An 11,618-nucleotide genomic window follows, 5' to 3' on the forward strand; every position below is an offset into this window, starting at 1 on the left:
GGAGGTCTGTGTTAAATTAATGATGTTTCCAATCCCTGCTGATGAATGTAATTTGTCTCAGCTCTCTCTGATCCGTCTCAAATACAAAATGCAGATGTTTTATTTATGCAGAGCTAAAGCCTAAAACCTAAGATTACCTAAACTTTACACTGTTTTATTTTGTACTCCATTTATTATAAGGAAATAATGTTCAGTGAAGAGGTCTCGAATAACTCTAAATTGGTTTATTGAAAAGTGACCCAACAATTTTACCCTCCTCATATATTAATACAGTAACAGACTGATTTGAATACAGTCAGTAGCTGTAGAAAACATTATCCATTATTTACCTGTAAACAAAAATGTTTTGTTGCTCACTTTCTTTTACTAACATTTTTCAGATGGAATCTCCCTCTGATGATCTGGTTCTGATGTTTCCAAAGTCGTCTTCGGGTCTGAAGAGAGCAAAGAGAGAATGGCTTATTCCTCCATTAAATATACTTGAGGATAGCAGAGGTCCTTTCCCACAGAAACTGCACCAGGTGAGAGAAAGTCATGAAGGGAAAGTTCAAAATTAGATGGACGAGGGAGTTTTGTCTGTTATCTACAACATCTTTTGTTGTTGTTTCTTATTAACATATTCTGTTATTATGTCTTGTTTTTTTTTCTTCTGTATTTAGATAAAGTCAAGCTATTCTAAGGAAGCTCAGATGCAATACAACATCACAGGTGAAGGAGTGGATCTGGAGCCTAAGGGGACTTTTTTTGTAGAAAGATTATCAGGGAATCTGTTTGTGACTCGACAGAGAAAAAAAAGCTTCATATAGAGTAAGTGATTTTTTATATTCTCTAACTTTTAAAATCAACTTTTAGTTCTTGGTGTATTTCAGCGTCGGATTTATCTTATTACACTATTCTTAATTCTATGAAACCTGTCATCAGTTAATCAGATAAAACGTTTTCTTTTCATGTGTTTGCTGATAGCATGAATTTATTTGTTATGTATATATTTACTAAAAATTAAGTCAGTTTTCTTCAACTACACTTGCATATTGACGTATCAAAGCTAATAGACAATGGACTAAAATATATCACACTTAATTTATTTGTGTTTTCAAAGAACCTCAGATATTTGTCTCTTAACATGCCTGTATATCTGCTCCTGTCTTTAGCTTGTAGTTCATGCGACTGGAGTTGATGTGAATATTGTAGAAACGCCAATGGAAATTATTGTATATGTGCTGGACAAAAATGATAATAAGCCTATATTTACTCAAAATCCATTCAATGGAAGTGTTCCTGAAGCTGCTGATATAGGTATGTGTATGATGCAGTTTCTTCAATGAAATGGTTTTTAGCAGTTTTTTCCACAAATGCCTCTTCAGTTTCACAGAATCAGTCTTTCTTCTTCTCTCACTGAAGGTCATGAGTTTATGACAGTCACAGCCACTGATGCAGATGATACTGAGAATACTAACAATGGTGTTATCAGTTACTCAATCGTCAAGCAAGATCCAGAATTGCCAAAACCAAACCTGTTTACAATCAACCCTGTTACTGGAGGAATTCGTGTGAATGCTTTAGGCTTGGACAAAGAGGTGAGAAATGAGGAATGGATCTCGCATTGATGAATGATTTAATGTAAACAAACTCACCTGAAAACATCTTTCTTTTCAGAAATGGTCCAGATATACTTTGTTAATTACAGCTACTGACGATGCTGGAAAAGGTTTTGTAACCACTGGCACAGCTGTTATTACTGTGACTGACAGCAATGATAACGCACCTCAGTTTGAGCAAACCACGGTAATGTATATTAATACATTCAGAATATTATAATATAGGTGTTACAACTTTATTTGTAATTATTTACACCATAATTCTTTGTTTTAGCATAATGTATCTGTCCCAGAGAATAAAGTAGGGGCTGAAGTGGCCAGACTTACAGTTACTGATGGAGATGAACCTGGATCTCCTGCCTGGTCAACCAAATATAAGATTATTAGCGGTGACAACAGTGGGTTTTTCAGTGTCAGTACTGGACCCAGCCAGCTAGAGGGCATCATCACCACTGTAAAGGTACTGTGTGTTGCTCATGTGTTTCCACAGGCAATTGGTTATCATGTTCCTTTAGTAAAAGATGCTTTCTTTTCCATTCAGCCCCTGGACTTTGAGGAGAACAGGCAATTCATTCTGTCTGTGATTGTTGAGAACGATGATCCATTTGTCGGTTCTTTGCCCACTTCCACTGCCACAGTCACTGTGAATGTAGAAGATGTTAATGAGCCTCCGGAGTTTAATCCAAAGGAGAAGGTTATTAACAAATCTGAAGATTCACCAGTTGATAGTGAATTAGTTACTTATAAAGCCACTGATCCAGACACTGGAAAACCACAGAAGATAAAGTAAGATTTCATTATTCCATTTGAAAATTCTGACTGATTTCTTTACAGATTTCTAGATCTTAAACCGAATGTTATTATATATTTATATAATTACATTTTAATTATTTAATGATATAATTATTATTATTTTTTGCCTCACTAGGCAGATGTCAAATCTCTCATACGCAGAATTCATATCATAGCATGCCTGTATATCCTTTGACCTTCAAATGTTTTTAAACCACCAGGCAAGACTTAAGTTGTTCTTGCTGAACATTTCTAGTTTTAACCTGTATGTTTGGTTCCTTCCAGGTATAAAATTGGCTCTGATCCTGCCGGCTGGCTGAGTGTTACTCCAGACACTGGAGTTATTAAAGTCAGGAGCCTTATGGATAGAGAATCTTCCTTTGTCAAAGATGGCAAATACAGAGCTATCATTTTGGCGTTGGATAATGATGGTAATTTGTGTGTCCTTTTTTAAGAGGAGAATTATTGCTGGCCTTTTTCTGATGTCTGTGCTTGTGTGCAGGTGAAGCTCCAGCAACTGGCACAGGAACCCTGGTAATTGAATTGGAGGATTCAAGCAATACATTCTGTCTGCAATGATTCATCTATCAATAATTGTCCCCCTGTAGTGAAAATCCAGCTTTTAATGTTGTTTATGTGTCTATGTGGTGTTTTTAATATGCTTTAAGACAAACCATGTGTAAATTCATAAGTCGAAACCATTGCTGAGTATTTCCTCCTTAAAACTGCAGTGAACCAAAGACAGTCTCAAAAACACGCTTTGAAATTGCCGGTGTTTCTGACGTCACAAACTACCATGAACCAATCAGATCAACATGCGGGCAGGCTTTAACATATCATTACAATGACGTGAAGCAGAGCAGCCTCAAGAGAAGCCAGGTTACACTGGCATATTTTCCGTTGGTATGAAATCAGGTACTTTAAGCAATATAGCAGGTGAATTATATATATGATGTATATTACGATGTTATGATGAACTATATGCCTTTGTTCAAAACGTTTCTAAGGATGCTGATTTTTAAAAGGCAGCTGACTGACTCTGAGATGGCGAACGGTAACATGGTTTGTGTAACATTAGCAACACATTATTAGCTTTTTGATAGCATAGAGTAAAGCAAAAGGCTAATCATATTAATTACCGTTATGTGTCCGACTGTTACGATGCAGAGCAGGAAGCAAGAAGCAGGATCCAAGTGCAACGGTGTTTTTATTAAATAAACTAGAACTTAGACAAACTCAGACTTCAGAACAGAACAAAGAACATGCAACCTCACAACACCAATAACTCACAATGACTGAACTAACACACAGGGCTTAAATACACAGACAACCAAGCTAAACAAGATAACAAGGGGGTGTGGTAAATAAGAAACACCTGGGAAGACTCAACATAACAGGAGACAGTTAAACATGCAAAGACAGGGGAACACATGACAGACAAGAACAAGACACAAAACCCACACCGTGACATAGCCCCCCCCCCATGGGCGGCTCCTGACGCCCATAAAAAACAAAAAGTTCAGGAGGGTGGTGAAGCGGAGGCGGTCTTGGGGGAGGGCCGGAGGGCCAGGCCCGCACTGGGAACCGGGAACAGGGCCGTGGAGCGTGGGCGACAAGGGTGGAGCAGGACATGCAGACGGCCAGGGCGGAGCAGACTGTGCAGACGGCCATGGAGGTACAGGCTGTGCAGGCAACCAGGGCAGAGACGACCCTTCAGGCGGCCAGGGAGGAGACGACCCTTCAGGCGGCCAGGGCGGAGACGAACCTTCGGACGGCCATGGTGGAGACGAACCTTCAGGCGGCCAGGGCGGAGACGAACCTTCGGACGGCCACGGTGGAGACGAACCTTCAGGTGGCCAGGGCGGAGACGAACCTTCAGGCGGCCACGACGCAGGAACTGGAACTGGCACCAACGGCTCAGGCACTGGAACTGGCACCACCGGAACTGGCACTGGAACTGGTACCACCGGAACTGGCACTGGAACTGGCCCCACCGACTCAGGTTCAGGAACAGACACAGACTCCGGCTCAGGAACTGGAACATACACAGACACAGACACTGGCTCCGACTCAGGAACTGGAACAGACACTGGCTCCAGCTCAGGAACTGGAACAGACACTGGCTCCGGCTCAGGAACTGGAACAGACACAGACACCGGCTCAGGAACTGGAACAGACACTGGCTCAGGAACTGGAACAGACACAGACACTGGCTCCGGCTCCGGCTCAGGAACAGACACCACCGGTCCAAGTGTGTGCGTAGCCCACACACACCACATGGCTGTGGCCATAATGGCCAGTGTCGCGGTCACTGAGGGCTCAGGAACAGACGCTGGCTCCGGCTCAGGAACAGACACTGGCTCCGGCTCAGGAACAGACACTTTGTCCGAAGACACTGGCTCGCCGGAGACCATCTTGTCCTGAGACACTGGTTCGGCGGTGGCCATCTTGTCCGAAGACACAGGCGTGGTTTCGGCCATCTTGTCCGAAGACACAGGCGCAGAAAGAGGAAGAGGAACAGATTCAGGCTCAGGATCAGATTCAGTCTCGGCGGGACGAGACTCTGGACGGGCGGACGTGACGTGAAGCTCTGGCTCGGCAGGACTGACGTGAAGCTCTGGCTCGGCAGGACTGACGTGAAGCTCTGGCTCGGCAGGACTGACGTGAAGCTCTGGCTCGGCAGGACTGACGTGAAGCTCTGGCTCGGCAGGACTGACGTGAAGCTCTGGCTCTGGATCAGGATCAGCGCGCTCTGAGCTTGACGGGACCAGCGGCAGCGAGGGCGTTGAGCTGGGTAGGACCAGCGGCGAAGAGGACTCTGAGCTGGTTAAGACCAGCGATGAAGAGGGCTCTGAGCTGGGCAGGACCAGCGGCGAAGAAGGCTTTGAGCTGGGCAGGACCAGCGGCGAAGAAGGCTTTGAGCTGGGCAGGACCAGCGACGAAGAGGGCTCTGTGCTCGGCGGCAGGACCAGCGGTGAAGGCTTTGTGCTGGGCAGGACCAGCGGTGAAGGCTTTGTGCTGGGCAGGACCAGCGGTGAAGGCTTTGTGCTGGGCAGGACCAGCGGTGAACACAGCTCTGGACTGGCGTGAAGTGCAGGCTCGACTGGACTGGCGTGAAGTGCAGGCTCGGCTGGACTGGCGTGAAGTGCAGGCTCGGCTGGAAGATACTCAGGCAGGAAGGTCTCGGTGAAACATGATTTATGCAGGATAGTCTCGGCGGGACAAGACTCCTGCACGATGGCCCTTATGGCAACACGTACTGACCTCAGCGGGGAATCGGCCACACTGGATACCAGTCCTGGACGATAATAGACCGATCCGGTGACTAGCTTGATGGCTGGCGTGATGTGAAGAACAGGCTGAAGAGATACTGCGGGTTCACGAAGCTTCTCCTCCATGCCCACAGCAAATGACGAATTACTCAGGAAAAGGGCCAGGTCAATATACCTTTCTAGCGTCCAGCCGGTATAGTCCTCTGGCATCATTTGAGCAATATCCTCATCCAGACCGCTCCAGAACAGATCCATGAGCTGGACGTCATCTAGTGACGCTAAATGGCAGCAAGCCCAGAAGTCCTTCACATACCTTTCCATGGGCTGGCCATCTTGAAAAAGAGTAGCAAGGAATCTCCTTAGGGCCTGGTTACTCACAGTTGCTGGATCCATTTTTGGTGAGTTATTCTGTTACGATGCAGAGCAGGAAGCAAGAAGCAGGATCCAAGTGCAACGGTGTTTTTATTAAATAAACTAGAACTTAGACATAAACTCAGACTTCAGAACAGAACAAAGAACATGCAACCTCACAACATCAATAACTCACAATGACTGAACTAACACACAGGGCTTAAATACACAGACAACCAAGCTAAACAAGATAACAAGGGGGTGTGGTAAATAAGAAACACCTGGGAAGACTAATCAACATAACAGGAGACAGCTAAACATGCAAAGACAGGGGAACACATGACAAACAAGAACAAGACACAAAACCCACACCGTGACACCGACGTTGTAAAGAGCGATACCATTGTGCAGCATTTACCTCAGTAAGTTAGCCGAGTGAATCTGTGAGCTGGCGTGAGTGGAGGCGGGGCTAATTTGCATATTCATAGAACCGCGTATACTAAATGAGGCAAGGGTGTAGAGTTACATTCAAGCTATTTTAAGGTATTAAGAACTTTTTTTCACAGAAAAAAACGCGACAAGGTCGACAAACGCGCGGGCGCGTTTTGCTGGATTTTCTCCACATTGTAGCACTATAAACGTACTCGGTTACTAATGTAACCTCGGTTCTCTCTAGAAGAGGGAACGAGTATTGCGTAAGGTTAGCTTACGCATCGGGAAAGTCTTCTCTCTTCGAGATCTGAAGCCAAAAAATTATCCTTAATTTTGTATACATTGTCAACGCAGTGCAGCAGCCGACAGACCTAGGCAGGCTGTATAAGCGTGCTCATTGGCTGCTCGGCGGCAACTGCTTAAGCCTATCGGTGAGCGCTCTGAACGCGGCAACCAATGAGGGCGCTTCGCGCCCTCCACACCCTTCTAACCGTCAGAATGGGTGTGGCCAGCGTGTATATATTCAGCGCTCATAGGCTAAAATTCTGGTTTTCGCAGTCTGAAGCGCAAAAGCTCGTGGCGCGACACGGCAGGTTACGCAATACTCGTTCCCTCTTCTAGAGAGAACCGAGGTTACATTAGTAACCGAGTACGTTCTCTTACGAGAGGTCTCTCGTATTGCGTAAGGTTAGCTTACGCATCGGGAACCCTTTGTCAACGCCGTGTGCGCCGAGCATCCAGCCCATGAATCCCAGGGAAACCGGGGAAAACACTCTGCTGGGAAATGTGGCCGGTCGGAGAGACGGGCCAGCGCAGTACAGGCACTTCATGCAGCATATGAAATAGAGCGGCGCGGCCGGTCTATAAACATATAACAGTACAAACAGTAGGGCCGGCAGAGCGAGCCCATACAGTACATAAGCACTCATAAGGGTAGGAGAAAAACGACATAGTCGGTCTCACATGAAGGGAAAAATTCCCGCGCGACAGAGAATAATACGGGCGGCCTGCTGCGCGGGCCAGCACCGACAACAGCGCGTAACGGGGGTAGGAAACAGAGCGGATCAGCCGGTCTGAGTCAAACACTTCACCCTGAGTATAGTACCAGAATAGCGCCAGCATATGAACGTAGTCTGCACACGAGAAATGGGCAGAGCATACATGTCACTTATGCTGACAGTATTTTTGCCTGTAGGGCAGGAACTTCCAGGTTATAAAACCTCACGAATGTTGACGGGGAGGCCCAGCCCGCCGCCATACAAATACCGTGATTAGAAATTCCGCTGGACCAGGCCCACGACGAGGCCATGCCTCTAGTGGAGTGGGCTCTGATGCCCAGAGGGCACTGCAGGTGTCTGGAGGCATAAGCTGCTGCTATCGCGTCCACTATCCACCTGGACAAGCTCTGTTTCGAGGAGGCAAGACCCTTGGTGCGTCCGCCGAAGGAAACAAAGAGCTGCTCTGAACGCCTGAAAGCGGCGGAGCGCGTGATGTAAACTCTCAGCGCCCGGACAGGGCATAGGAGGTTATCACTGTCCCCACTGTCGGATGCTGGCAGAGCCGAGAGGGACATAACTTGTGCCCTAAACGGGGTTCCAATCGCTTTGGGGATGTAACCGTGTCTCGGTCTGAGAATGACTTTCGAGTCATTCGGCCCGAACTCAAGACATGCAGGGCTAACAGATAGCGCGTGCAAATCACCACTCGTTTGACTGAAGACAGAGCTATCAGAAAAACGGTTTTAAGCGACAGATACTTTAGATCCGCGGATTCAAGCGGTTCAAAGGGAAAAGCCTCTAGGGCCGCTAGGACCAAGGACAGATCCCACGAGGGAACCGAGGGGGGCCGCGGGGGATTCATCCGTCTAGCTCCTCTGAGGAAGCGGATAATGAGCTCATTCCTTCCCATTGCCCGGCCGCGCGTCGTCTCAGCGAACGCTGCAATAGCGGCCACATATACTAGCCCACACGAGAAGGCGTTCTGTCAGCCTGCACAGATTCCTGGATCTGACACCGCCCTGTCGGTTCACATAGGATACCACGGACGTGTTGTCCGAGCGGACTAGCACATGGTGATCCCGTATGAATGGGAGGAAGCGCCTGAGCGCGTTCTCGACCGCTATCATCTCCAAACAGTTTATGTGGAGGCATTTTTCCCGGTCTGACCACAGGCCAAAAGCCGGTTTGCCCTCGAACAGAGTGCCCCAGCCTGAGGTGGAAGCGTCCGTCGAGATAACTTTGCGGTGTGAGATAGCTCCCATTGTCACTCCCCGCTGGTACCAGTCGGCCGCTAACCAGGGCTTCAGAGCTGAAACGCAGCTCTGAGTCACTCTGATGCGGATACCGCCGGAAGCCCATGCTCTATGAGGCACTCGGGCATTCAGCCAGCGTTGTAGCGGGCGCATTCGTAAAAGACCCAGCCGAAGCACTGCTGCGGCTGAGGCCATACAACCCAGTAACCTCTGAAATGTTTTGAGAGGTACGGTGCTGCCCGGCCGGAGGGACACGGCCAGGCGTCGAATGCAGTGCGCGCGCTGTGTCGACAGGCGGGCCGTGTACTGATATACCTGACCGTCGAAGGCGAATCTCAAGAATGGCCTGTGACGGGGTATTATCAGGATCTGAAAAGCACGCGTCTTTTAGATCGAGAGATATAAACCAGTCCCTCGGGCGAATTTGCGCGAGAATTTGTCTGGTTGTGAGCATTTTGAACGGTCTTCTCATAAGAGCCTTGCAAAATTGGTCTGAGAGCTCCGTCCTTCTTGGGAACGAGGAAATAACGGCTGTAAAAGCCCGACTCGCTCATGGAAGGGGAAACCGGTTCTATAGCCCTTTTGCACAGAAGTGTAGCTATTTCTGCTCGAAGTAGATGTGCTACTTCCCCATTCACTCTGGTCTCGATACGCGCTTGAAAGCGCGGAGGGCGGCGAGCGAACTGCAGAGTATAGCCCTGTTTTACTGTGCTTAGCACCCGTTCTGATGCGCCTGGAATAGCTTCCCACGCTTTTGCGTGTGCAGCCAGGGGCAGAATGGCCTCCGGGCTCCGATCGCCGCGCATCGCGGGCTCGAGAGCTCGAAACGGAGGGGCGGGCGCGGCGCGCGCGCTCTTGGTGCTTAGATACGGCGGATCGCACGCAGCCATAGCTGGCCGTTTTACACACAGTGTCCCGGTGGCTTTAGACGGGGAACATAAAGTGTGAGGCGCGACGCGCGATGGCGGCGTCGGGGGCGAAAATGTTCGTTAGTATGTGTGAGCGCTCGAGGGCGGGCACAAGACTTACATTCAAGGGCGGGCGCGGCGCGGGCGCGGCGCGCGCGCTCTTGGTGGTTAGATACGGCGGATCGCACGTAGCGATAGCTGGCCGTTTTACACACAGTGTCCCGGTGGCTTTGGACGGGGAACATATAGTGAGAGGCGCAACGCGCGATGTCGGCGTCGGGGCGAAAATGTTAGTTAGTATGTGTGAGCGCTCGAGGGCGGGCACAGGACTTACATTTAAAACATGACCGGTCGTGCGAGGCCGTGTGACAGAGCGGGCAGTGAGTAGGTGTGGGCACAGAGAGACACGTGACCTACTTTTAACACTAAAGCGGCTTTTGCCTGCTTCATGAGAGTGATGGGCTCTGTGAGAGACACGGGATGTATAGTGCTTGTGTACAGGGGTGAGCACAGAAACGTGGGCACATTCACTGTACTAGAAACACATACGGCGTCAGCCGTGCAACCAGACATTATGCTCTTTTGAAATTTTTCTGGGTTGCCGTGAGAACGGCGGATGCGCGCAGGCGAGCGGGTAGATACCGGCTCGTTGACTGCGGGGTAAACAGCTGCAGTAGCCGTGGCAACGGGGACTGACAGAGCGTTAAGCTTCGACGGTGGTCCAGCCGCAGGGCTGCGGGATTTAACCGTCTTTTCTTCTCTCGTGTTTAGACGCTCAAAAATACTCGAGCACCCTGAGAAGGTGTGGTGCGAGAGGCGGGTTCGCTTTCTGTAAGTAAGAAAGACTGGCCGCGAGCTCTGAGAAGCAAGCAGCATAAATTTTTATCTTCCCCGAGAGCTGGGATCGAACGCGGATCTCTCGCATGAAAGCGTATGATTCTGCCACTGAGCCACAGGGGAAAACACATTAGCATTCAGTTAGCGCGAGCATATAAAAAGCGACCTCATGTGTCGCGTCGGCGTTTGTTTGCAGGCGTGCGTGTGTTTAAAACAGGCTCGTTTACTGCAATAGTAATATTTCCAGTCGCCTGAACTTAAGAGGGGACTGAGAAATGTGTGAGGATTGGCGGTTGTCCAGCCGTAGCGAGACTAACACACTCTCTTCTCTTTTCGCCGGTGAGTGAGGCGCGCACGCTGAACGCTGCTCGTGACCGTCCGCTTTGTCATCCCTTGAACGGCGCAATCTGCGTGGCCCAACGAGGGAGAGAGCGGGCTTGTTTTCTGTATGTAAGAAAAACTGGCCGCGAGCTCGGAGAAGCGAACAGCATAAACTTTAACTGCCGCGAGAGCGGGGACCAAACCCCGGTCTCTAGCTTGACAGTCTAGGATTCCGCCACTGAGCCACAGGGGAGAATACATTAGTACTCGGTTAGCGTCATCATGTCTTGTGACGGCGTTTGCTTGCAGGCGAGCGTGTATTTATAACAGGCTCGTATACTGCAATAGTAACAATTCCAGTCGCCTGAACTTAAGAGGGGACTGAGAAATGGAGGTTATAGTCCAGGCCACGGCGGGACGAAAACACTCTATTCCCCTTTCACCGGTGAGTGACGCGTGAGGACGGAGTAGCTTTCTTGTAACGTAAAGAGAGCTCCAAGACCGTCCGCTCCTGCCATCCCTTGTGAGCGGCGCAGTTTGCGCGGCTCGAACAGAGGGAGAGGAAACTCGCTCCGAGACCGTCCGCTCCTGCCATCCCTCGTGAGCGGCTCAGTTTGCGCGGCTCGAACAGAGGGAGAGGAAACTCGCTCCGAGACCGTCCGCTTCTGCCATCCCTTGTGAGCGGCGTAGTTGCACGGCTCGAACAGAGGGAGAGTACGGGTATCTATCACATTCACCTCATCTCCTGACGCGGCGGCGGCGCGGGCAGAGCCGGCGGTTGAGCGGCCGGGAGGGAGAGGGCGAGAGAGAGCTCGAGGGAGAGGTTCCGGCGAGCTCCTCAGTCACAACAGTCTCC

General features: G+C 49.3%; 1 protein-coding gene across 1 annotated transcript in view; it reads left to right on the plus strand.

Annotated features, from left to right (window-relative positions):
- LOC307155283 (uncharacterized protein) overlaps positions 1–2,969 on the plus strand; it is a gene marked incomplete at its 3' end in the record, with an annotated part of 133,655 nt that extends 130,686 nt beyond the window's left edge. Inside the window, exons 16-23 of the mRNA XM_079865844.1 lie at positions 381–521; positions 1,152–1,296; positions 1,402–1,577; positions 1,657–1,785; positions 1,873–2,058; positions 2,140–2,384; positions 2,676–2,821; positions 2,893–2,969. Of these exons, the coding sequence (XP_079721970.1) occupies positions 381–521; positions 1,152–1,296; positions 1,402–1,577; positions 1,657–1,785; positions 1,873–2,058; positions 2,140–2,384; positions 2,676–2,821; positions 2,893–2,969 (1,245 nt within the window). The remainder of the gene's footprint in view (positions 1–380; positions 522–1,151; positions 1,297–1,401; positions 1,578–1,656; positions 1,786–1,872; positions 2,059–2,139; positions 2,385–2,675; positions 2,822–2,892) is intronic.
- Positions 2,970–11,618: the final 8,649 nt, after the last annotated feature.

This window comes from Squalius cephalus, assembly GCF_949319135.1.
Source record: "Squalius cephalus genome assembly, chromosome: 3".
Taxonomy (NCBI): Eukaryota; Metazoa; Chordata; class Actinopteri; order Cypriniformes; family Leuciscidae; genus Squalius; species Squalius cephalus.